At 35.9% G+C, this 27948-nt stretch overlaps 1 protein-coding gene across 5 annotated transcripts in view; it reads left to right on the top strand.

Moving 5' to 3' along the window:
* Window positions 1-27657, top strand: part of MYBL1 (MYB proto-oncogene like 1) — a 48760-nt gene extending 21103 nt beyond the window's left edge. The window contains exons 8-17 of one of the 5 annotated variants that reach the window (XM_074386714.1): window positions 405-509; window positions 10884-11000; window positions 12174-12407; window positions 13761-14123; window positions 16691-16833; window positions 17593-17707; window positions 22832-22948; window positions 23036-23140; window positions 23631-23810; window positions 25040-27651. In XM_074386714.1, the coding sequence (XP_074242815.1) occupies window positions 405-509; window positions 10884-11000; window positions 12174-12407; window positions 13761-14123; window positions 16691-16833; window positions 17593-17707; window positions 22832-22948; window positions 23036-23140; window positions 23631-23810; window positions 25040-25168 (1608 nt within the window). In that variant the 3' untranslated portion in view covers window positions 25169-27651. Of the gene's footprint in view, window positions 1-404; window positions 510-10883; window positions 11001-12173; window positions 12408-13760; window positions 14127-16690; window positions 16834-17592; window positions 17708-22831; window positions 22949-23035; window positions 23141-23630; window positions 23811-25039 lie in introns of all 5 variants that reach the window. The other 4 variants (XM_003942890.3, XM_074386715.1, XM_074386717.1 and 1 more) reach the window with 4 other exon arrangements.
* The last annotated feature ends 291 nt before the right edge of the window (window positions 27658-27948 follow it).

Here is a 27948-nt window from a genome sequence, read left to right as displayed (position 1 = left end):
AAGATGATTGGCAATACTAGTATGGTAGTCCTTTCATTTTTCCAAGGTAAAGGATTCAATTTGTGAATGGACATATTTTTGCTAAATTGTATAGAATGTATGTATTAATATTTAAAAATCTAAAATATTCCAGACATACATTTCAGCTGATATAACTGATGCAACATGTTTTTTAATGCATTTAAATTTTCCCAAATCTCTTCTGATAAGTTGAAAATATTTACCAGCACTTCTTTAGATACCAGAGGGATTGTGATAATGAACATTTAGTATTTAGTAGCATTAAGCTTTATTAGAAAAAATATATTTCATGTTGCATAGAAGAAAATAAAAATCAGAACACTAATAATAATAAAACAATTATGTAAGTAGCCTATTTTTCTTTTTTGTTTAACTTATTTTAGCAACCCTTCATTGATGAAGATCCTGATAAGGAAAAAAAAATAAAGGAACTTGAGTTGCTTCTTATGTCAGCTGAGAATGAAGTTAGAAGAAAGCGAATTCCATCAGTAAGAAATAAGCTTAAGTGTTTTTTATATTGTTAGAATCCTTCATATATGCTTATTGTAATTTTTATTAGCTAGAAAGCATGTTCAAAATGACTGCAGATTTTAATATGGAGTAAAAATAGATTTTTTAAAAATTTGCAACTTTGAGGTTTCCTGATTTTTTTTTTTTTCTTTTTGAGACAGCATCTTGCTCTGTTGCCCAGGCTGAAGTGCATGGTGTAATCACTGCTCACAGAAGCCTTGACCTCCTGGGCTCAAATGATGCTCCCACCTCAGCCTCTCAAGTAGCTAAGACTTCAAGTGCATGCCAACATGCCTGACACATTTTTGTATTTTTGCTTGTTTGTTTTGTAGAGATGGGATTTTGCCATGTTGCTCAGGCTGGTATCGAACTCCTGGGCTCAAGTGATTCTTCTGCTGTGGCTTCCCAAAGTGCTGGGATTATAGGTGTGAGCAACTGTGCCTGGCCCGAGGTTGCCTGATTTTGATATACATTTCTTCGAGCATAATTTACTATGTTCTGTATTAGGATACTCCTTGAGTCATAAATGCAAAGTGGATGTAAAGTAAAATCTTACATGTATATAATATATGTATTTGGGAAAACTGTGTGTGTTTGGATTAGGCTTTGGCTTTATTTTAGACATTCCATGTAATGATGGCTTTAATTTTTTTTTAAAGAAAAGCTTAAAAAATAAAGAATTGAATAGATGTAGAGGGATTTATGAGCTCCATAATTACTTTTACCTTCTTGGAATATTTTTTCCTATTTACTAGATTTAGAATATGAGCTCTATAAATTAGAAAAAGTAATAACACTAAAAATATATGGGAAAAGGAACATTTAGATTTTATGCTCTCTAAACTCTTCTAAAAGAAGAAATTTTATATAGATGTTGGGTTTTGGTTACTACATGTAAAAACCGTTGTCTAAGATTTGGTTGATAATAATTAGGAGTGTTAAATTAGGATCCAAGGTAATCATTTTAGTAGAATTAAGCAGATTATGCTAGATTGGTTAAAAGAAAGATACAAGTTTATACTTAAGTGACTTTTCTTAGGTTTTTAAATTAAAATTTTTAAATTGGGAAATAATTGTACATATTCATGGGGTATATGGTGATGTTTCCATATGTGTAGTATATATTGACCAGATTGTGGGAATTAGCATGTCCATCATCTCAGATACTTATAATTTCTCTGTCTTGGGAATATTCAATATCCTCCTTCTAACTATTTGAAACTATTTAATATTGTTAATTATAATCATTTTCCAGTAATATAGAACACTAGAACTTGTTCCTTCTATCTAGCTGTTATTTTGTATCCTTTAACACATATTTCCCTATCCCTCCCTTCACTCTACCCTTCCTTTAAATAACGCTTTTAAAAATTTAAAATAATCCCTTGAACCTTTTTTAAATTTTAAGGATTTAAAATAATGCCTTGAGCCTTTTTACTTTTTACATTTTTTTTTTTTTTTTTTTTCTTTTTGAGACACAGTCTCACTCAGCCAAGCTGGAGTGCAGTGACACAATCTTGGCTCTACAAAGTTTTTTTTTTTTTTTTTAAATTAACCAAGTATGGTGGTGCACACCTGTGGTCTGAGCTACCCAGAAGGCTCCTGGGTAATGCTTGGCTAATTTTTAAAATTTTTTTTTAGTAGAGATGGGGTTTTATCATGTTGACCATGCTAGTCTTGAACACCTAACCTCATGTGATTTGCCTATCTTGGCCTCCCAAAGTACTGGGATTATAGGCATGAGCCACCATTCCTGGCCCCTTTTTACATTTAGAAAAGGGTTGGTTTCTTTTTGGTTTGGGGCTGAATGAGAGGGCAGTACGTTGAGAGTGACTGGGAACTCAGGCAAAATTACTAAGAAGATAACCTGAGATCTTGAAATAGTATTATGAGGCAATGGTGATGTGTTTGTACTAAAGAGGATATTAATAAAAATGATATTTATTGATTATAATAGATAAGATATATACCATAAGAAAAGCAATTTCTGTTTTTTGTTTTTTGGGGTTTTTGAGTCAGGGTCTTCGTCTGTTGCCCAGGCTGGAGTGCAGTGGTTTACGTAGTCCTCCCACTCAGCTTCCTGGATAGCTAGGACCGTAGGTGTGCACCACCACACTTGACTAAATAAATACATACATACATACATACATACATACATACATACATACATACATACCTTTTTGTAGAGACAGGATTTCCCTGTGTTGCAGTTTCTGTCCTGAAATTGCAAAAGACATGAGCAATGAGGAAGACCTGACATATACTTACCTTAAAGTTAATTTTGGTTTTGTTAAGAAGCTACAAATAGGCTGGGCTTGGTGGCTCATACCTGTAATCTCAGGACTTTGAGAGGCTGAGGTGGGAGGGTCACTTAAGCCTAGAAGTTTGAGACCAGCCTTAGCAACATAGTGAGACCGCATCTCTACAAAAAATTTTAAAAGAATTAGATAGGTGTGGTAGCACATGCTTGTGGTTCCAGTTACTCAGGAAGCTGAGGCAGAAGGATCAGAGGTTGAGGCTGCAGTGAGCAGTTATCACTCTACTGCACTCCAACCTGAGCAACAGAGCAAGACCCCATCTTAAAAATAGATAAATTAGCCAGGCATGGTAGTACATGCCTATAGTCTCAGCTACTCAAAAGGCTGACGGGGGAGGATTGCTTAAGCCCAGGGGTTTGAGGCTGCAGTAATGCAGTGAGCTATGATCATGCCATTGCACTTCAGCCTGAGTGACAGAGCAAGACCCTGTCTCAAAAAAATAAATAAATAAAAAGAGCTATAAATAATTGTTGTTAGAGAATCAACATTTGTAGATGATTATGTTATGTTTAAAACATTTTGGATTTTTTTATAGTGATCATACCCTTTTTAATGTAAAAGAATGAATGTTTTGCATTAAAAAGGAAGAAAGTTATTATTTTCTTTTTTGAACTTACTATTTAAAATCTGTCTTCATAAAGGTTGGTTGAATAAGGGTATTCTGAATTCTAGAGGGAAGCTGCTGCAGCCAGTAGAATAGACTCCATACACATATAAAGCAGTTTTTTCTTTTCTTTTTTTGAGACAGAGTCTCGCTTTGTCACCAGGCTGGAGTGTAGTGGTGTGCAGTCTTGGCTCACTGCAACCTCCGACTCCCTGGTTCAAGCTATTCTCCTGCCTTAGCCTCCTGAGTAGCTGGGATTACAGGCACATGCCACCACGCCCAGCTAGTTTTTATTTTATTAGTAGAGATGGAGTTTCACTATGTTGGCCAGTATGGTCTAGATCTCCTGATCTCATGATCCACCCGCCTCAGCCTCCCAAAGTGCTGGGATTACAAGTGTGAGCTACCGCCTCCAGCTTAAAGCATTTTTCTCTAAAGAGTTATGTGGTAATATTGACTGCCATTTTACTGAGTATCCATTGCGCTCTATTCTTGTGAATGTTTTATATATATGCTTGGTAATCCTCATAGTAACTCTGTTGTGAGTAGAATGTCATTAGAGATTTCACATTTAGGGTCTAATGTAGTGACTCATGCCTGTAATCCCAGCACTTTGGTAGGCTGAGGTGGGCAGATCACTTGAGGCCGGGAGTTCGAGACCAGCCTGGACAACATGGTAAAACCCCATCTCTGCAAAAAATACAGAAATTAACCAGGCATGGTGGTGTGCTCCTGTAGTCCAAGCTACTCAGGAAGCTGAGGTGGGAGGATCGCTTGAGCCTTGAAGGTGGAGTTTGCAGTGCGCCGAGATTGTGCCAATGCACTCCAGCCTGGATGACAGAGCGAGACCCTGTCTCAAAAAGAAAGAAAAGAGAGATTCACATTTAGGTCTGTCTGATTGTAACCCTATGGTTTTTTTCACTGGACCCAGTTATTGCCCTCTTTGTGTGTTGGATAGTTTTCTCACCTGCATACTCAACTGAAAGGCATGTGGTTTGGAGGGAACCGCATGTTCCCTCCAGCATGATGGGAGAACCATGTCCCCTCCAGCATGACAGGAGAACCATGTTCCCTCCAGCATGACAGAACCATGTTGTCTCCTGAAAGTGATTTGATTGTTAAGACAGAAGGTGGCTATGGTAATGAAAAAAGAAATAATGAAATAAGATCATTTGTATTTCTTTTATTTTTAAAACAGGTGGAATTTGCTTTGCAACAGTGTTCTATTACCTTATTTGAGATGAAATATAACATTTTATTGTGAATCTCTAGAACATTCTGAAATTTTGTTTCTGTTTTTGTTTTTGAGACGAAGTCTCGCTTTGTCTCCCAGGCTGGAGTGCAATGGCACGATCTTGACTTACTGAAACCTCTGCCTCCTTGGTTCAAGTGATTCTCCTGCCTCAGCCTCCCAAGTAGCTAGGAATACAGGCACCTACCACCACGCCCAGCTATTTTTTTTTGTATTTTTAGTAGAGATGGGGTTTTGTCACATTGGCCAGGCTGGTCTGGAACTCCTGAACTCAGGTGATCCACCCACCTCGGCCTCCCAAAGTGCTGGGATTACAGGCATAAGCCACCGTACCTGGCCATGAAAATTTATATTTTTAATAGTAATAGTTACCTTTTACTCAGTGCTTCCTATAGACTTCCAGTGTGCTTTCTACAATATGGTAGTTACTAGCCTCATTTAATTTTAAATAAAATTTAAAATTTAGTTCCTTGGTTGTGCTAGCCACATATCAGTTGCTTACATGGCTAGTGGCTCCCATATTGAGCAGGAGGAAATATAGAACATTTTCATCATCTCAGAAAGTTCTGTTGAATGATTTGTTTCTCATTCATAACTCTTTGAGGTTTCTTTTCTTTTCTTTTTTTTTTTTAATTATAAAACACTAGAAAGCTAGACTTGCAAGATAAGTAAATTGCCTAGTGTACATTTCTAAAGAGATAAAGAAAAAATGACATAGTCTCTAACTTCAGGTTTTACTTTTCAGTGGGGACCTAGACAAGAAACAGGATAGTGTATGATAAAATAAGTCACAAGAATTGTTTTGCTTTTATTATTATTTTTAATTGACACATAATAATTGTATATATTTACAGGGTGTAAAGTGTGCTATTTTGATACATGCGTACAATGTGTCTTGGTCAAGTCATAGTAATTAGCACATTCATCACCTCAAACATTTATCATTTCTTTGTGTTGGGAACATTTAAATCCTGCTCTTATAGTTATTTGAAACTATACAATAAGTTGCTGTTAATTATAGTTACCCTATAGTGCTATAGAACACTGGAACTTACTCCTCCTCTCTAGTTGTATTTATATGTCCATTAACCAACCTTTGGCTACTCTCTCTTCTCCACTCCCCTTCCTTGGCTCCCCTTCTTTTGCCTCTAGTAACCACTATTCTCCATACTTCTATGAGATCCACTTTTTTAGCTTCTACATGTAAATGAGAACCTGTAATGTTTATCTTTCTCTGCCCATTTCATTTAACATGTCTTCCACGTTCATTTGTGTTGCCACAAATGACAGAATTTCATGCTTTTTTAATGGCTGAATAGTATTACATGGTGTGTGTTTGTGTGTGTGTGTGTGTGTGTGTGTGTGTGTAAATATACAGATACAGCACATTTTCTTTATTCATCTGTTGATGGGCAATTAGGTTGATTCCGTATCTGTGAGTAGTGCGGTAATAAACATGGGAGTACATATATGATTTTCTTTCCTTTGGTTATATACCCAGTAGTGGGATTACTGGATTATATCATAGTCTATTTTTAGTTTTTTGAGGAGCCTCCATAGTACTTTTGATAATGGCTGTACTAATTTACATTGCTTCCAACAGTATGTAAGAGTTCCCCTTTCTCTGTATCTTTGCCAGCATCTGTTATTTTTTGTCTTTTTGATAATAGTCATTCTAACAAGGATGAGATGATATCTCATTGTGGTGTTGATTTGCATTTCCCTGATGACTAGTGTTATTGAGCATTTTTTAATATACATGTTGTCCATTTGTATGTTTTCTTTTGAGAGATGTTGGTTCAGCTCATTTGCCCATTTTAAGTCAGATTATTGACTGGGTGTGGTGGCTCATCCCTGTAATCCCAGCACTTTTGAGAGGCTGAGGTGGGTGGATTGCTTGAGCTCATGAGTTTGAGACCAGCCTGGGCAACATGGTGAAACCCCATCTCTACAAAAACATATAAAAATTAGCCAAGCATGGTGATGTGCACCTGTAGTCCAGGCTACTTGGAATGTTGAGGTGGGAGGATATCTTGAGCCTGGGAGGTGAGGGTTGCAGTGAGCTGGAATGGCACTACTGCGGTGCAGCCTGGGCAACAGAGCCAGACCTTGTCTTAAAAGCAAATAAACAAAAAAACCCCAAACCAGATTATTATTAGTATTTTTTACTGTTGAGTTTTTTGTGTAGTCTAGATATTAATCCCTTGTTTTTTAACAGTTTGCAAATATTTTCTCCCATTCTGCACACTGTCTTTCTCTTCACTCTGTTGATTGCCTCCTTTGCTGTGCAGAAGCTTTTTAGTTTAATCTCATGTGTCTGTTTTTGCTTTTACTGCCTGTGCTTTTGAGATCTTCCCCATAAAAATTTCCCCCAAACAATGTCCTGAAACATTTCTCCTACGTTTTCTTTCTTTTTTTGAGACGGCGCCTTGCTCTTGTCACCCAGGCTGGCGTGCAGTGGCAGTGGCATGATCTGAACTCACTGCAACCTCTGCCTTCCAGGTTCAAGCAGTTCTCCTGCCTCAGCCTTCTGAGTAGCTGGGATTACAGGTGCCTGCTATCATGCCCAGCTAATTTTTTTTGTGTCTGTATTTTTAGGCGAAATGAGGTTTCACCATGTTGGCCAGGCTGGTCTTGAACTCCTGACCTCAAGTGATCTGCCTGCCTCAGCCTCCCAGAGTGCTGGAATTACAGGCATGAGCTACTGCACCCAGTCTCTATGTTTTCTTTTAGTAGTTTTATAGACTGGGTCTTACATTTAAGTCTTTTATCCATTTTGATATTGAAGAGACCACCTCTTCTCCAATGAGTGTTCTTGGTGTCTTTGTTGAAAATCAGTTGGCTGTAAATGCATGGATTTATTTCTGGGGTCTATATTCTGTTCCAGTACCATGCTGTTTTTGGTTGCTGCAGTTCTATATAGAATATTTAGAAGATTTTTAGTGTGTTGCCTCCAGCTTTGCATTTTTATTTATTTATTTTTTTCTGCTTAGGATTACTTTAGCTATTTGTAATTCTTTATGAATTTTAGCACTGTTTTTGCTCATGTTGTCTGCTAATGGGGACAGTTTGACTTTCTTTTTTCCAATTTGGATGCCTATTTTTTTTTTTTTAAACTCTTGCCTAATTGCTTTGGCTAGGACTTCCAGTACTGTGTTTGATAAAAGTGGTAAAAATGGGCATCCTCGTCTCATTTGAGATTTCAGAGGAAAAGCTTTCAACTTTTTGTCGTGCATTATGATGTTGGCTGTGGCCTTTATTGTGTTGAGGTGTGTTTTTTCTTTAGTTAACTTGGGAGTTTTTATCAGGAAAAGATGTTGAATTTTATCAAATGATTTTTATGTCTACTTTGATAATCTTTATTCTATTGATATTTGATTTTATTTATTGATGTATGTATGTTGAATCAGCCTTACATCCATGGATAAATTCCATCTGATCTTAGTGAATGTCTTTTTGCATCTATGTTCATCAGAGATACTGGCTTATAGTTTTCTTTATTTGGTTTTGGTATCAGAGTAATGTTGACCTTGTAGAATGGTTTTGGAAGAATTCATTCCTCTTCAGTTTTCTGAGAGAATTTGAAAAGAATTGATAGTTCTTCTTTATATGTTTGGTAGAATTCCACAATGAAGCCATTGGGTCCTAGGCTTTACTTTTATGGGAGATGTTTTATTACAGATTCAATCTTGCTACTTGTAATTGGTCTGTTGAGGTTTTCTGTTTCTTCTTGGTTCAATCTTGATAGGTTATATGTGTCCAGAAGTTTATCCATTTCTGCTAAATTTTCTTTTCTTTTTCTTTTGCTTTTTCTTTTTTGAGATGGAGTCTTGCTATGTTGCCCAGGCTGGAGTGCTGTGGTGTGACCTTGGCTTACTGCAACCTCCACCTCCCAGGTTCAAGCAATTCTCCTGTCTCAGCCTCCCGAGTAGCTGGGACTACAGGTGTGCGCCATGCTGCCCAGCTAAATTTGTTTTTTGAGTAGAGACAGGGTTTCACCATATCCGTCAGGTTGGTCTCGAACTCCTGATCTTAGGTGGTCCACCCACCTCAGCCTTCCAAAGTGCTGGAATTACAGGTGTGAGCCACTGTCTGCTAAGTTTTCTAACTTGGTACACAGTTATTCATAATAGCCTCTAATGATCCTTTGTATTTCTGTGTTATCAGTTGTAATGTCTCCTTTTTTGTTTCTGATTTTATTTATTTGGGTCTTTTTTTCCTTGGTTAGCCTGACCAGCAGTTTGTCAATTTTGTTTATGTTTTTTAAAAAGCCAACATTTCATTTCATTGATTATTTGTATTTATTTGTCTCAATTTTGTTTATTTCTACTTTGATTTTTATTATTTATTTTCTTCTGATAGCTTTGGGTTTGATTTGTTCTTATTTTACTAGCTACATTGTTTATTTCCACTCTTTTGATGTAGGCATTTATTACTATAAACTTTTCTTTTGATACTGCTTTTGCCGTATCCCATAGGTGTTGGTGTTTATACTTTCATTTATTTCAAGAAATGTTTTGGTTTCCTTCTTAATTTCTTCATTGACCTCTTGGTTTTTCAGGAGCATGTTGCTTAATTTCAGTTTACAATTTCAAAAGTTTCTTTTGTTATTGATTTCTAGTTTTATTTCATTACAGTCAAAAAAGATACTTGATATGACTTTAATTCTTTTAAATTTGTTCAGACTTATTTTGTGGCCTACTATGTGGTCTATCCTAGAGAATGTGCTGATGAAAAGAAAGTATATTCTGCAGATATTGGATGTAATGTTCTGTAGATGTCTGTTAAGTTCATTTTTAGTATAAAGTGCAATTTAAAGCCAATGTTTGTTTCTTTGTTGATTTTTCTGTCTAGATGATCTTTCATTGCTGAGAGTGGGTGTTGACGTCTCCAGCTATTTTGTATTAGAATCTATTACTCCTTTTAGATCAAATATTTACTTGATGTAGCTGGGCACTCTGATATTAGTGCATATATATTTACAGTTACATTATCTTGCTGAATTGATCCCTGTATCATTGTATATTGACCTTCTTTGTCTTTTTTCATAGTATGTTGTTGTTTTTTGAGGCAGGGTTTCAAAGGGTTTTTTTATTTTTTGAGGCAAGATTTCACTTTGTCCCCCAGGCTGAAGTACGGTGCTGTGATCTCGGCTCACTGCAACCTCAGCTTCCCAGGCTCAGACAATCCTCCCACCTCAGCCTCCCAAGTAGTGGGACTACTGGCATGTGCTGCCACGTCCAGCTAATTTTTTTAATTTTTAGTTTTATTTTTTGTAGAGATAGGGTTTTGCCATGTTGCCCAGGCTGGTCTCAAACCCCTGAACTCAAGTGATTCTGCCCACCTTGGCCTCCCAAAGTGCTGGGATTATAGGCATGTGCCACCATTCCCAGCCTCTTTTTATAGTTTTTAACTTAAATTATCCTTTATCTGATATGAGTATAGCTATTCCTGCTTGCTTTTAGTTTCTGTTTGCATAGAATATCTTTTTACATCCTGAATGTAAACATTCAGTCCATATGTGTCTTTACAGATGACATGAGTTTTTGTAGGCAGCATATAGTGGGTTCATGTGTTTTTAATCCATTTAGTTGGTCTATGTCTTTTAGGTATGGAGTTTAATGTTTACATTCAAGGTTATTATTGATATGTGTAGAGTTACTCTTGCAATTTTGTTAATTGTTTTCTGGTTTTGTATATCCTTTGTTCCTTTCTTCCTCTCTTAATGTTTATCATTGCAGTTTGGTGGTTTTCTGTAGTACTGTGGTTTGATTATTCTCTCTTTCTCCTTTGTGTACCTACTCTACTAGTTAATTTTATACTTTTGCATATTTTCATAATAGTGTTTGTTATCTTTTTGCTTCCAGGTAGAGGACTTTTTGAGCACTTCTTGTAAGGCTGATTGTAGTGGTGGTAAATTCCCACCATTTAAAAAAAAGTCTGGGAAAGACTTTGTTTTTCCCTCATTTCTGAAGGATAGCTTTGCTGGGTTGAGTGTTCTTGGCAGGCATTTTTTTTTTTTTTTTTTCAGCACTTCTCAAATATATCATTTAATTCTCTTCTGGCCTGTAATGTTTTTTTTCAGATAAATCTTCTGTTTTCTAATAAGGATTCCCTTATATGTGACTTAATGCTTTTACCTTGCAATTTTTACTTTTAATGGTTTTTTTTGAGACAGGGTCTCACTCTGTCATCCAGGCTGGAGTGTAGTGATGTGATCACAGCTTGCTGCAGTCTTGACTTCCTGGATTCAAGTGATGCTGTTACCTCAGCCTCTCAAGTTCTGGGACTACAGGTGCGTGCCACCATGCCCAGCTAATTTTTGTATTTTTTGTAGATATGGGGTTTCATTATCTTGGCCAAACTGCTCTCAAACTCCTCGGCTCAAGCAATCTGCCCGCCTTGACCTCCCAAAATGCTGGGTCTATAGATATGATCCATCATGCTTGGTCTCTGTTGCTATTTTTAGAGTTCTCTCTCTCTTTGACTTTTGACAATTTGTAAGTCACAAAGTTTATGGTAACATATAGGAGAGGTGCTTGATTTAGATTCAGTTCATCAGGGAAGAGTTCCTGGAAGAAGTCCTAACTTGAAAGACAATGATTATATATTAGCAACATAGATGAATTAGGACATTATTATAAATGAAGCAGATCAAAGTATATAATCAGGTAAAGTACTTTCCAGTATTCAAACTGTGTCTTAAGAATAGCTTCCCAGCCAGGTGCGGTGGCTCACACCTGTAATCCCAGCACTTTGGGAGGCCAAGGTGGGTGGATCAAGAGTTCGAGACCATCCTGGCCAACATGGTGAAACCCCGTCTCTACTAAAAATACAAAAATTAACTGGGCATGGTGGCACACGCCTGTGGTCCCAGCTACTTGGGAGGCTGAGGCGGAAGAATTGCTTGAACCCAGGAGGCGGAGGTTGCGTGAGCCGAGATTGCGCCACTACATTCCAGTCTGGCGACACAGCAAGACTCCATTTCAAAAAAAATAACTTCCCTGGTCAGTAGGTTTCAGAGCATTTTATTAATAGATAAAGGGAGCAGCATATGTGCAAAGGCACTCCAGGTCAAAAGAGTATAATTCGTTGGGGAATTTCAAGTGCTCCAGCTGGGTATGCCCTGGGAGGAGCTCTTGTGAATGGAAATGTTGAGAAATGAAGTTTGGAAGGAAGATAATAGCCAGATTCTAAGAGTTTGGGCTTTAGGTTGTATATAGATGCTTGTTTTATCTCATCATGATTGTATAGATTAAAAATTTTAATTAGAAAAAAGAAACATAGTCAAAGCATGAAGTTTAATGAAAAAAAAAGTATACCAATTTTGAGGAAAGACAAAATATTTGCTACTGTATTTTTAGCCTAATTGAAATGTGTTGTTCTAGAGAAAACTTTTCACTTGAAATCTGAATTTATGCCTACATGAGAATGAGAAATAATATTCAAATTTCTTTTGTATTTTTAGCAGGCTGGAAGTTTTTCTGGCTGGTCTGGAAGTTTCCTCATGGATGATAACATGTCTAATACTCTAAATAGCCTTGATGAGCACACTAGTGAGTTTTACAGTATGGATGAAAATCAGCCTGTGTCTGCTCAGCAGAATTCACCCACGAAGTTCCTGGCCGTGGAGGCAAATGCTGTGTTGTCCTCTTTGCAGACAATACCAGAATTTGCAGAGACTCTAGAACTTATTGAATCTGTAAGTTAAAAATTGTAAGATTATCAAAAGTTCAATTTTAGTTACATGATTTAATGCTCAGAAACTCAGTTTTGGACATTGACCAGTTTTATGTTTTGTATGCCATGCTTAATTTTGTTCTGATATTTTGCAGTAGCTTCTAGTGGGGAGAAGTTCAAATTTTTTTCAAGTTATGTGCCTTGTGAAGAATTTTTTTTTAAATTAAAAACTTAATTCATTTTTTATTATATAAGTTATGTGAGTGCATTAGAGAAAGCTGGAAACTAGAGAAAACTATAAAAAAAGAAAATTATAATCCTTCATAAACCCAGAGTTAATAATTTGATATATTCCTTTCAGTCTGTGCTCTATACATAGAAAACACACATTATATTTTTAAATCCAAAAATACACTTATGAATTGTATTTGTGGAATTTTTTTTGTCTTCCACTGTATCATGAACATGTTTCTGTTTTCTTAACTTTTCTAAACTTGATTTTTTTGTTTGTTTGTTTGTTTGAGATGGAGTCTCACTGTTTTCCAAGCTGGAGTGCAGCGGTGCATTCTTGGTTCACTACAACCTCTACCTCCTGGATTCAAGTGATTCTCCTGCCTCAGCCTCCTGAGTAGCTGGGATTACAGGTGCCTGCCACCACACCAGCTAATTTTTGTATTTTTAGTAGAGATGGGGTTTCATCATGTTGGCCAGGCTAATCTTGAACTCCTGACCTCAAGTGATCCTCCCACCTCGGCCTCACAAAGTGCTGGGATTACAGGCCTGAGCCACTGTGAATTCAAGTCCTAAACTTGAATTTTAGAGACTTTGTAGTATTCCATCAGATGACTATAAGAAAATATATTTACCCAGTGTACTATTATTATTGGACATTAGGTAGTGTCTAGTTTTTCAGTATTATAAATAACATATTTACATAAAGCTTTGTGCAAAATCATGATTATGTCTTTAGGTTAAATTGAATTTCTGGACCAAAGTGTATCACCATTTTTAACATGTTCCATACACATTACCAAACTATTATGTAGAATTTGATGCTGTTTTCCTGTTGTGGAGTAAACAGTGAAGTTTTATGATGTATTATACTTTTTGATAATAACTTATAATTTGTTCTTCTTAAAATGCTTTGACAGTAAGCTTCAACTACTGAATTAGATGAACTACTATGAATTTTGGAATTGTAGGAAAACCATAATCTGTTTCTCTCAAATGGTCTTGCTTAAAAAAAAAGTTCCCAGGAAAGCATTTCTACTGATAAAATGAGTGGTTAATTAACTGTGGAAGTCACCATCCTATGTTCAAGATCAGATTTAACTAGTTTATAGCATTAACTTTTTAACAATTTAATTTATTGCAGGATCCTGTAGCATGGAGTGATGTTGCCAGTTTTGATATTTCTGATGCTGCTGCTTCTCCTATCAAATCCACCCCAGTTAAATTCATGAGAATTCAGCACAATGAAGGAGCCGTGGAATGTCAACTTAATGTCAGTGTTGTACTTGAAGGGAAAAAAAACATTTGTAATGGTGGCAACAGTGAACCTGTTCCTTCCCCACATATGGCCAAGTTTAGCACTCCGCCAGCCATCCTCAGAAAGAAGAGAAGAATGCGAGTGGGTCATTCCCCCGGCAGCGAACTTAGGGATGGCTTACTGAACGATGGTGGTAATACAGCGCTAAAACATACACCACTGAAAACACTACCATTTTCTCCTTCACAGGTAGTGGTGTTCATTTTGTTTATGTTTCCAAATGTCAGTGAGTTAGATTAAATTAGATCTTCAGTATCCTTACTAGCAGTTGGTAGCTTTGATAACATATAAAAATAATGTGTTTAAATGCATAAATTTAACATGAGAATGCTGAACTCTGAGAGATTAGAAAGTATCTCACAAAGTGTAGTAGCTATAAATATATACACACACACGCACACACATACGTACATACATACATATATACATACATATATATGTATTTTGGAGACGGAATCTCACTTTGTTGCCTAGGCTGGAGTGCAGTGGTACAAATACAGCTCACTGCAGCCTCAACTACTCAGGCTCAAGTGATCCTCCTGCTTCAGACCCCCAAGTAGCCTGGATTATAGATGTGTGCCATCACACTTAGCTAATTTTTGTATTTTTTGTAGAGATGGGGTTTCACCATGTTAGCCAGGCTGGTCTTGAACTCCTGAGCTCAAGTAATCTACCTGTCTTGACTCCCAAAGCGTTGGGATTACAGGCGTGAGCCACTGCTACTGGTTCTGCATTATATTATCCTACAGTTTTTAGAGGGACATTTTTAAAATCTTGTAGTCCCACATCTTTATAGAACTCATCAGAAAACAATCCCGGAAAGGTAAAATTGATTTGCCCAAAGTTATCTAATGCAAGGCTGAGACTAAGATCCACCTTCCTGACTGTCTGTTCAATAGGTATACCGGATAGGGTTTAAAGTGACCATACCTATTTAGAGTAATTTAGATTTTAATTTGTCCACTGGATTTTTCTTCTTAATGTTCTTTGAAAGAAACTTAGATAATTGCTTACTGTAAGAATTTCATGTGTCAAGAGGTTTCCTAAGGATGTCCAGAACTACCCACTTTCTCCTCTTGTAATATCCCTGGACAGTAGATGTTTATGTTAGGACAGTTTCCTATTGAATGCTTGCTATGCTTCAGGCTGTTTGCCAAACACTTTTCTTACAGCATCTCAGTTAATACTCTTTCAGAAGGAGTTAGTGAGGGGAAATTCTGAAATTGAGCTACTTGTCAAAGGCAACAGTTAGTAAGAGATGGAGCTGATGTTTCCTGAAAGTGTTTGGCAGAGACTACAAAGTTTAAAGGGGAAGAAAAGAGTTTAATGGTCAAATAAACATGGAGAATGCTGGGATATTATTAGAGGTATATTTTGAGGCTAGGGAGGTAAGCAGGATCTGGCAGAACACAGATCTCTGAAAATTATGCACCCATGCTTCAGGGGATACCATTTGTGTAGACTACAAGGTTAATAGTCTCTTCACCCCAGCCCTGCTCTCAGAATTAAAAAGAACTGGGGAAAGTGAATAGGCTCGGGCACACTAGCAGTTTTCTGTTCTGGGGTTTTGCATGCCAGCAGTTTTTGTGGAGTGTGAATTCTAAGGTGGAAGTGGCTGAAAGATGCTTATTTCCCATGGCAAACTGCTTGGATTTTATTCTGTAAAAGAGGATTTGATTGCTAATCTTAGGGTAAAATAAATTCAGGTATTCGGAGCCAGAAGTGATAGAGGTAGACTTCATTCTAGTTATAAGTAGCTTTGAAGCTATTTTTTTTACTGCTTCTAATCTACTGCTTCACTGTTTCTAATCTTTTGACTACAAAAATAAATTAGTATTTCACAATTGTGTTGTGAATACAATTAGTATTTCATAATTGTAAATTATGTAGTTTAGAAAATGGACTCTGTGATATCAATGTTGGCTGCTTAGAGGTTCTGTTCTGTGTTCTAGACAGGCAAATTTGCCAGACAGCTGTATTTCTTAACAGCAAAGCATTATTATTATATTCTGAGTTAAAATACTCTCATGGAAAAAGCCACTCAAGCCAGGCACAGTGGCTCACACCTGTAATCCCAGCACTTTGGGAGGCCTAGCCGGGTGGATCACGAAGTCGGGAGATTGAGACCATCCAGGCTAACATGGTGAAACCCCGCCTCTACTAAAAATACAAAAATTAGCTGGGTGTGGTGGCATGTGCCTGTAGTTCCCAGCTACTCGGGAGGCTGAGGTAGGAGAATCGCTTGAACCCAGGAGGCAGAGATCACTCCACTGCACTCCAGCCTGAACGACAGAGTGAGACTCTGTCTCAAAAGAAAAGAAAAGCAAAAGCCACTTAAGGTCATTTATTAATAAGAGCTAAACAAAAACCGTGTTTTTTTCAGTTGCACACTGTTGTACAAAACTGTTATATTTAACACAACAGCTGTTTATGGTTTCTATAGCTCCTTATTTGATAATATTCTGTTTTTTAAAATTTTTATATTTTTTTAACTTTTGAATATATGTTAAATGGCTGTATATTGAATTTGTTTATATGCTAAACACTGTTCCAAGAGCTGGGAAAACAAAAATAAACAAACCAGACAAAAATTCCTACCCTCGTGGAGCTTAATTTCCATAGAGTGTAAGTGTAATATTATTCATAAGCTATTTTAAAGAAGTATGAAGAAGTAATTTGAAAATCTTATCAGTTTAATGTTTGTGTAGGGATTTTGATGTTCTAGAAATCACCTTTAAACTCTCTTCCCTTTTTAGTTTTTCAACACCTGTCCTGGAAATGAACAACTTAATATAGAAAATCCTTCATTTACATCAACCCCTATTTGTGGGCAAAAAGTTCTTATTACAACTCCTCTTCATAAGGAAACAACTCCCAAAGATCAAAAGGAAAATGTAGGGTAAGTAGATATTAAATAATCGTGTTAGAGAAAATGGGGAGCACAGTGTTAAGAATAGACTAGGTTTTTGTGCATATATATGGCTTGTGTCATAATCTCTATTCTTATAGGACTTAGAATTTTTTTTCTTTCTTTTTTTTTTTGAGATGGAATTTCACTCTTGTTGCCCAGGCTGGAGTGCAATGGTGTGATCTCCACTCACTGCAACCTCCACCTCCCTGCAACCTCCACCTCCCGGGTTCAAGCGATTCTCCTGCCTCAGCCTTCCAAGTAGCTGGGATTATAGGCATGCACCACCACGCCTGGCTAATTTTGTATTTGTAGTAGAGATGGGGTTTCACTGTGTTGTCCAGGCTGGTTTCGAACTTTAGACCTCAGGGGATCTGCCCGTCTGAGCCCCCTCCCAAAGTGCTAGGATTAAGGCATAAGCCACTGTACCTGGGCAGAATTTTTTTTAATCGTAACGTTATGCTTTCTCCTTAGGACACTGAAAACCAATTTAAATATAGCATCAAACTTTGATTTTAATAAAAACATTTCTAGTACTTCTTTCTGCGTTAATTCTTTTTTTCTATTTTAAGATGATTAGTTGAAATCAGAATTACTATAGGTGGACATACTTTAAAATAGTCTTAGAATGTTTAAATGAAGCATATATATATGTAAAAGAATTTAGCGTGTGCTTAAATTGCTTTGCTTTCATTAACTTGTATGAAATCAGATTATGACTATAACATAAATATCTAAATGATTGGATAGGTTTAGAACACCTACTATTAGAAGATCTATATTGGGTACCACACCAAGAACTCCTACTCCTTTTAAGAATGCGCTTGCTGCTCAGGAGAAAAAATATGGACCTCTTAAAATTGTGGTATGTATATTATTTTTATTTTTAATAATTTTCCTAATTTTAATAAAACACAAATTGTGATTTTTATCACTTAGTTTTGTTTTGTTTTGTTTAGAGACAAAGTTTCGCTCTTGTTGCCCAGGTTGGAGTGCAATGGCATGATATCAGCTCACTGCAACCTCCGCCTCCTGGGTTCAAGCGAGTCTCCTGCCTCAGCCTCCCGAGTAGCTCAGATTACAGGCACCCTCCACCACGCCAGGCTAATTTTTGTATATTTAGTAGAGATGCGGTTTCACCATGTTGACCAGGCTGATCTTGAACTCCTGATCTCAGGTGATCCCCTGCCTCAGCGTCCCAAAGTGCTGGGATTACAGGCATGAGCCACCACACCTGGCCGACTTTTAACATTTAAAAAAAGATGTTTACTGAAACAGATATAAAGTTTTATCTTTTGATTTTCAAGGTTTTTTTTTTTTTTTTTTTGGAAACAAGAGTCTCACTTTGTCACCCAGGCTAGAGTGAAGTGGCATGATCTCAGTTCACTGCAACCTCTGCCCACACGGGTTCAAGCGATCCTCATGCTTCAGTCTCCCGAGTAGCTGGTATTACAGGTGCTCACCACCACACCTGGCCTTTCTGTATTTTTAGTAGAGATGGGGTTTCACCATATTGGCCAGGCTGGTCTCGGACTGCTGACCTCGGCCTTTCAGAGAGCTAGGATTACAGGTGTGAACCACTGCACCCAGCCTGATTTTCAAGTTTGAATTTGTGTTCACCTTTTTCCTTAACTTGTAAATAAACCCTTGCTTGGCTTGTTTTGAATTCTTTGTATCGTCTAGAGAAAGCAGATCAAGTGTCAGTGGAACTCTTAATACTGAAATTTACATTTTAATAGTTTCTGTCATGGTTAAATGCATTAGAATAAAATAATTGTAATATTTTGATATACTGAAGCACTTTCATGATAATATTTAGGAAATAATCAGGGTACTGCTATAGGAAACTGATTAGGAAAAGGTTCAGTTTCCTTTTCTATGCAAAGGAGATCGTAAAACACACCTCAAATTGTTACTGTGAAGCTGAAAGAGATAATACTATTAAAGGGGCTTTTCTGAGTTTCAGGTAGTGTGTGCCTGGTTGTTGCTATTCTAGTAAGTATTTGTGGTAGTAGTTCACGAATGAATAGGACTGGGAAGTGTTCTAGTTACTGTGCTTTCATATATACTCCTACCTTCGAAGTACCTTTGAAAAGTGATGGGCATTTTAGGCAGATAAACATTTCTGACAAGTTCTTTAGAAATATGATTTTTAAAATACTGGTCACTTCCAGGATTTTTTAGTTATGTTCTTCTATTTTTAGTACTTTCTGGTTAGATTTATTAACAAATACTAGTTTACTTGATTTAATTTTCTACCCAAAAGCATGTTACATCCTCAAATCTTCTAGTCTTTCTTTTTTCTTTTTCAAAATACTGTATTAAAAGGTACACAGTAGGTTTGATCAAGTCTTTTTGTCATTTAGCTCCATGTACTGCTGTGAACAGTCATATTTCCTTTAGAGCTTCCTGGAGTTTTTATTTATGCATATATATAAAGAAAACAAGAGACCACACTTTATTATTTTATAACACTCTTTTTAAATTTAACCAAATAAATGTATATATTTATCCCATAATTTTATATATTTGCATAATATTCCATTGTATGGAATTACCTGATTGATTTAACCTGTTTCAGTATTTTGCTGTTTATTTTAAAAATTCATTATTAATTCAGCAAATATTGATTGAGTGCCTAATAGGTGCCAGACACTCTACTAGGCTTTATGGAATGAATGTTGAAAAGGTCAAGTATGGTTCCTGCCTTCATAGGGACATGCAGACTAATTGGGGATTAGACAAGTAAAAAATGATTTGAAAGCAGTTAAAAATTCTACAGTGAGTCGAGGTCATTTGGTCAACATATAAGTGGAATAAAATTTATTATTTGATAGCTGGGTATAGTAGTATGCTCTTGTAGTAGTCCCAGGAGGTTTGAGTCTGGGAAGTAGAGGCTGCAGTGAGTGATGATCAAGCCACTGCATTCCAGCCTAAGGGACCGAGTGTAGCTCTGTTTGAAAAAAACCAAAAGTATCGTTTGTAGTAGGTTTCAAATACCTAAAGCCCTTGTCAGTTTGTTTACTACCCTTCTGACATTTTAAATTTAATACCAGCGGCATTCACAGCTAGTTCTTTGGATACAATTTGACTGTTGTTAGACAGGTCACTTCCATTAGCAATTTAAGATAAAAGGAAGACAGTAATTTAAAAATTAAAATTCCTAGACTATCTATAGGTTCATACATTTCTTCGGAGTAAGCTGACTTTTCATTTATCCTGCCCCTCCTCCTTCAGTTATTTACTGAGCAACTACTATACGCTAACCACTTAGTTTTCTAATGTATCTTACTATGAGTCAAATGCACTTTTTGGAGATTGGCTTTGGAATTTTAATCAGGTATATCTTAAATATCTGTTGCCTTATTAATAAACTTGGATTCTTCTAATATTTACTTTAAATTATCAAAAGGCAAAAAACTGTAGAAATATTAAGTTTGGTGTTATCAAACCTGAAAGGTATTAAATGCAGGAGTTCTTTGCTTTTGACACATTAGAACAATTAAGAGAATAATTCTTGCTAATGAATGAATTAATCTGTTTTAGCCATTACTTTAGGACATTTGTATTCTTAAAGGGGGAAAAAATTCCAGATCTTTTAAAGAATACTAGTCTGGATCAAGAAAAGGTGGGCTGGATGCAGTGGCTCATGCCTGTAATTCCAGCACTTTGGGAGGTCAAGAAAGGCAGATCGTTTGAGCTCAGGAGTTCAAGACCACCCTGGGCAACATGGCAAAACCCCATCTCTACCAAAAGTACAAAAAATTAGCTGGGCATGGTGGTGTGCGCCTATGGCCCTAGCTACTCAGGAGACTGAGATGGGAGGATTGCTTGAGTGTGGGAGGTGGAGGTTGCAGTGAGCTGATAATTGTGCCACTGTACTCTAGCCTGGGTAACAGAGTAAGACCCCATCTCAAAACAGTTAAGGAAAAAAGAAAAAGAAAATGTGGTACATATACACCATGGAATACTATGCAGCCGTAAAAAAGAGTGAGATCATTCCTTTGCAAGGACATGGATAGAGCTGGAGGCCATTATCCACAGCAAACGAACACAGGAACAGAAAACCAAGTACTGCATGTTCTCACTTATAAATGGGAGCTAAATGATGGGAATACATGGACATATAGAGAGGAACAAAACACACCAGGGCCTTTCAGAGAGTGGAAGGTGGGAAGAGAGATAGGAAAAATAACTAATGGATACTAGGCTTAATACCTGGGTGATGAAATAATCTATACAGCAAACCCCTATGACATGTTTACCTAGGTAACAAACCTGCACTTGGACCCCTGAACTGAAAATAAAAGTTAATTTTAAAAAAGAGTACTTTATGTTCTTGGTGAAGTACCATCATTAAAAAGCTCTTTGAGGCCAGGTATGGTGGCTCACACCTTTAATAATCCCAGCACTTTAGGAGGGCCAAGGTGGGCGGATCACCTTCTGAGGTCAGAAGTTCAAGACCAGCCTGGCCAATATAGTGAAACCCCATCTCTAGTAAAAATACAAAAAAATTAGCCAGGCGTCACGGCAAGTGCCTGTAATCCCAGCTACTTGGGAGGCTGAGGCAGAAGAATCACTTGAATGGGGTTGGGTGGTGGGGGCAGAGGTTGCAGTGAGCCGAGATCGAGCCACTGCACTCCAGCCTGGATGACAAAGCAAGACTCTCTCTCGATAAATAAAGTAAATAATAAAAAAATTAAAAGCTCTTTGAGAAATATACAGAAACACTAATATTAAATTCCTATGTATCTCAATCTAGATGAGAATACTTTTAACATTTTATTTTCATTTTAGAAGTTTTTGTAAGTGCTGTGAAATCTCACTCATATATGAATGCTCTTCTCTCTTAGCTGCTGGCTGGGAATGTAAGCTGCAGGTTATTTTTATTTTTATTTTTATTTTTTTTGAGACAGAGTCTCACTCCGTCACCCAGGCTGGAGTGCAGTGGCATGATCTTGGCTCACTGCAACCTCCAGCCCCCGAGTTCAAGTGATTCTTCTGCCTCAGCTTCCTGAATAACTGGGATTACAGGTGTGCACCACCACGCCTGGCTAATTTTTGTATTTTTGGTAGAGATGGGGATTCACCATCTTGGCCAGGTTGGTCTCGAACTCCTGACCTCGTGATCCACCTGCCTCAGCCTCCCAAAGTGCTGGGATTACAGGCGTGAGCCACTGCACCCAGCCAAGCTGCTGGTTATTAAGTGCTTCCAGTTCTTTTATTTTGTAGAGGTTTGATTACCATTTCAAGTATAGCTTGGTTATGACAGGTATAAGTTAGATACAATTTAAAAATTTTTTCTGAGTTATAAGTTGTACTTACCTGTACTTTTTTGACCGAAAGCTAGATGAATAATATTTTGAGACTGTTTCATTACTCAGCTCACACTCAAGTGTCTATCTCTCTGTAACCTACCTTCTCACACTTTCTTACACTTTCTCACACTCTCTCTCTCTCTCTCTTGCTCTCGCTCTTGCTCTCTCTCTCTCCCCGCCCCCCACCCTCCTGTCCTCCCTGGATACTGTGTCAGTATCTCACAATCTTAATGGTAACAGAAACATGTTAACTAGTAATTACATACTATGTAATAATTACAATAAAAGTAGAATAAGAGCTAGCGTATTCCCAATATATTCTATGTTTCTTATTTTTCCTATTTTTATGTAAAAAAATACATAAGAAATAACCTCTTCTTTTCTGTTTAATTCTGAAGATCCTGACCTGAAGCAGGAGCTACAATGGTTTCCCCAAAAGGAAGATTTTTGTTTAGTAGCCTAGAAAGAAGAAGTTGCCATTCTTTACTCAGTGGTTGCAAATGTGCAATATTGTTTTGCCATAAAATGGATTAATTAAATTGATATATGTATAAGAGCTAGGAGAAAATTATGACAGTAATGGAAAAGTTTAAAAGATTGGTTTCCTATATATGGGGAGAAAAAGGAATTGCTATATATGACTTTTTACAACATTTTAAAAAACAATTTAGTCCCAGCCACTTGCCTTCTTGGAAGAAGATATTCGGGAAGTTTTAAAAGAAGAAACTGGAACAGACATATTCCTCAAAGAGGAAGATGAACCTGCTTACAAAAGCTGCAAACAAGAGGTAATCTTCTAGTATTATTGTTAATAAAAGTCTGATTGTATCCAAGAGACTTCGCCATAAAACTTCTATATAAATTACTCATTCTAGAATACCGCTTCTGGAAAGAAAGTCAGAAAATCACTAGTCTTAGATAATTGGGAAAAAGAAGAATCAGGCACTCAACTATTGACTGAAGACATTTCAGACATGCAGGTTTGTAAAGGATTATTATTATTTTAAATGGTTGCTTTTCTAGACACAGGTTAAAAAAAAAGACAATAACAAGAAAGAAATGGTTACTTTAAATCCTAGTGGTTCTTATTTCTTACTCATTGTGTAGCCAATTCATTAGAGATTCATGGAAGATTTTTATTTTAGTATCATTTTTCCTAATTCACAGAGAAACTATTCACTGTAGAGAATATTTTATTTACTTAAAAAAATACTTCTTTTGTTATGAGAGGAGTTAGCTGTCTTATCTATGATGTCAAAAAATTGTAGTTCTCAAGATTTTAAATTTCAGAGTTTATCTTTGGTTCATTTCCAAAATACTTAATATTACTACATTACTAGAAATTTCATTAGAGCCAAATGCTTTCTTGGAGGGAAATAAACAGGGCTTCCATTACCACTTACTCAGTAGTCCCTCCATGTGTCTCCATTTTTGAATTAGTTATTTTCCTCTTTCTGTTTTCTCTCTTAGTCAGAAAATATATTTACTACATCTTTATTAATGATACCATTATTGGAAATACATGACAATAGGTGCAACTTGACTCCTGAAAAACAAGATATAAATTCAACCAACAAAACATACACACTTACTATAAAGAAACCAAACCCTAACACTTCCAAAGTTGTCAAATTGGAAAAGAATCTTCAGGTATGGATTTATAAATTTCTTTAGTGATTTTTGTTTGTTTAATCAATGATCACTTTAGACTTACCACAAATTATACTTTTTCCTTTAAATTCATAATTGACTGTAACAGCAACTAAACATTTACCATTATTTTGTCACTCACATTTGGGTTTGAGAGACTCATTTATCAGGGCACATATAAACTAAACAATTGGAGTTGTAACCAAAGACTCTTCTGGTGATTTCCTAAGCACTATATTTTTTTAAAACTGGAGATATATACATCTACTTTTGGCATCTCTTCTCCTGTAACAAATATGTATAGCCCTAATTGCTATTCTGAAAAAGGGTAAGTGATTGGAAGCAGTTTCAGCATGATTTTGTTTGTACCATGGTTTCCAGTGAACTTTTTGGCTCAGAAGTTGTAAAATAAAGTTCTTTTTTTTGGTTGGGATGTGGCCAGTGTGTAGCTGCAAAGGAAGGTTGGAAAAATTTTTACTGCATTATCTTAAGAGTTTACCCCAGATAATTTGAGAGTTCATTGAGGAGGAAATTTTTTCTTTATGCCACAGTGACTGTAGCACTAGTATTCCTGATGCTGAAGCATGCTTTGAAAACATCTTTGACAATCACATCTGGCCACCTCACATCTGTTTTCAGCCACTGCTTTCTAAGAGCCATGTAGCACATTCTCTTAATCCATCTAAAATGATTTGAATTCCCAGTGTTTAATTAACATAGAACTTTTGGGGAAAGTTATTATATAGCTGATCATGTCTATAACATAGTAATCTTTATAATAAGGGAAGAAAAAAAAACATAAACTTGATTTTTTGTTATGAATATATTTCTTAATTTGTAAATAAAGCATTCTTGGCTCATTTTTTGACATTACATCCTCTCTTTAAACCTTTTGCAGAATTTTGAAGCAATAAAGACTAACAGTTATTTACATGTTAGGACTTACTTGATTTGGGGGGAATTGTTAGGGACGAGACTTTTAAACTGCCTCCATTGGCCTGTAAGCAATGTAGATAGGTAAAATAATTGACTTTTTAAAAACTTGATAAATAATATTTCAGTATATATTTTAAGATATTATTATTAAAAAATACAATGCCATTGTTAAAACATTTTATAGTAATTATAAAATATCTAATCAGTTAAAATAACTGATTTTAAGAGTCTAATTGTGATGTAATATGGAGATTTTAATAATTTTCACATTACTATTAAAATTTCCTTTATAGTCAAATTGTGAATGGGAAACAGTGGTTTATGGGAAGACAGAAGACCAACTTATTATGACTGAACAAGCAAGAAGATATCTGAGTACTTACACAGCTACCAGCAGTACTTCAAGAGCTCTCATACTGTAATTGTTATTAAAACTGATGAAATGCCCCACTTCCTTACTGCATTCTCTACTAAATTAGGTTGCAGTGAAATTTTTCTCAATTAATTGTTTTTAAAGTTGTAATATAGTCCTTTTAATACAGGATCTTTTTTCTATATAGAGCAGGCAGAAAGCTAGTAAGTCACAATTTAATAGTTTATGTTTTAAGGTATGAGATTTTTAAAAATTGTTTTTAAAGAACAAGATGGGAAAATAATAGAATGTTCATGGATATTCTAAAAGTAAATTCTCATATATTTTCTTCACAAGGTATATATTGCTATTCTCTTGATGCTGCAGTTTTGTTATAGATAGGGGTATGAGTACATATGATTTCTGAAATTAGTCTATGTATGGAAAGCACACATGATTTTATGAAGTACTTTTACCCGCGTGCTGATTTACTTAGGCTTCCATTTACAAAGAAACACATTGAAAAGGAATTTAAAGGAAGGATAGAAAGTTGCACTACTAATTTTTTGTTTTTTATTTTCAGAAACAATAAAATTAACTACAGTGTTAAATGTATTTATTTGAGCATAGTACTAAAAACAAAAAGCATTCAAAAAGAGTTTTTCCTTTATTAGTAAATAGTATTTTCTTAATCTCAGAAGAGCTGAGTTTTGTTGAATGTATTGTACAGTATGTAGGAGCAGGAGAACTTTGTAAATTGGAAAGAAGTCTGTTTTTATAATTTATTTTATTTTTAAAGCTTAAATGTAGATATTTATACATATGCAGGGTGCCTAGAAGCCAGTGTTGTTTCTTGTTATTACAGCTAACACAGTAAAGAATAATTTTGGCTTTTAAGTATGAAGCAGTAGTAAGTTATAGCTGTAAAGAATACAATATCTATACTGTATGTCACATCTACCTAAATATTGCACTATGCCCTTTAAATCATGTTGGTTATAAAGTAGTTCTAAAAATGTACTAAATAATAATTTAATATTTTCTTTTTAAATTATATCGAGGGTGGTCATATACATTAATCTGGTGATTTGTATATGTGTTTGAAATTTTTGCATTTTGTTTAAAAATTTATATGGTACCTTGGTCCCTAAAAACAATCTGCACTTAGAAGTTTATATTTACTCAGTGTTTCAGAAGTGGAGAACATTATCTTTTATTTAAAAAAATATTTTGTCCTTTTAAAAAATGTTTTGTGTTTCTCTATAGGTTACAACAGTTGCTTCAGTTGCCTGTTTTAGGTGTTTGCACTTATTTTATTTCTTCTTGAAAGAATTTTTATTTGCTTTTGTGGTAGAGATTATATGTAATTTTTTTTCAGTTATATAATGGTGTGCTGTCAACTTAAACACTGACAGGTAAATAGAATTGTACACTGTAGTCTGAATTATTTATAATTGACACACTCTCTCCCTCTCCACTCCTGAAGTATGCTGCTATAGAAAATAGCAGAATCGGCTTGCTGCTATGAGAGAAGGAAAGAGCGACCACCACTTGCACTGTGTGAAAAGATAAAGAAATGATGGCAAGTTCTCAAGTTAACTAAATGGAATCAACCATTACCAGACAAATTCTTACAAATACCAAAATAACTACTATGCCTTAAAAAACAAAATGAAAGCAGGTTAAGATTTTCTGCTCTGTTTGTATGTTAATAGAAATGGAAATACTAAGTATTTTAATGCCTAGCTCTTGAACAGTAGACCTAAAAGGATTTTAAGCTATTTAAATCTACTTGCTAGTTTTTGCATATTTTATATATTTATATACATATAGTGAGAAGTGAAGAAAATGTATGGTACTAAGATTATGACTTGTTGATAACAAATAGTTAAACCAATTCGAATCCTCTTAGGATGTTTAAGTATGTTGATTGCTTTCTAATTAATGAACTTCTCACAGAAATTTTACTTAGTGAAACCAATGATTGTAGCAAACTCATACTGGATCATTTCAGTTACCTTGAACTAATAGCACATAATGGTTTGTTGTTGTTGTTGTTTTCCCTTACCTGGATGTACATAGTCTGCAATCACCAAAATATAATATCTTGGAAGAGCTATACTTTTTAAAGCATATTTTTTCTTGAGCATTAAATTATCCTAAATGGTAATATATTGTGGATAAGTCTGGCCTTATTGGACATAATGCATACGTGGGTCGGTATTGGTTGAATCCTTCAGTTAACTGCTTTGTTGCTTTTTGCAAGATTTTTAATCTTAAACATGTCAGACATCTTAAGTCACCTTTATACTGTTTTGTTCCTCTGAATTTCTTTCAGTATGTTATACAAATGCCAGACATACATGTAGCAGCCATACTTGCATGGAAACTGACTATACATATATAATACTGCATTTTATTGTAAGGTTTTCACATTAATACAGCAATTACCGTGACTAAATTGAGTTTTGTGATGTAAGGAAAACTCCATTGTAAGAGAATCTTGCATACAATGTCGACATATTAACATCCAGAATAAAGCATCTGTGTACAAGCTGACTTGGCATTGCTCATTTCATTTTGGTTTTGTGTTGTATGAAGAACTAGTAGAATCCTTAAAGACTTAACATTCAGTTCTTAGGCCTTTTTTCTCCCTTAGAACTCTCTTTACAGGTGATTTTATCAGTAAATATAACATTGCCCCTTTATTGAGCCTCATTTAAAACCATATTTTCAGCTGCATGACACGCCTGTCGGCACCTTAAACACAACATGTCCAAAGCAGATTTCCTCTTTTTCCCAACTTTGACCTGCCCTTCCTTTGTTCTATCACTTATGGTATTGCCTTCC

Source organism: Saimiri boliviensis, chromosome 15 (assembly GCF_048565385.1).
Source record: "Saimiri boliviensis isolate mSaiBol1 chromosome 15, mSaiBol1.pri, whole genome shotgun sequence".
Classification (NCBI taxonomy): domain Eukaryota; kingdom Metazoa; phylum Chordata; class Mammalia; order Primates; family Cebidae; genus Saimiri; species Saimiri boliviensis.
This window is presented reverse-complemented; position numbering and strand designations above follow the sequence as displayed.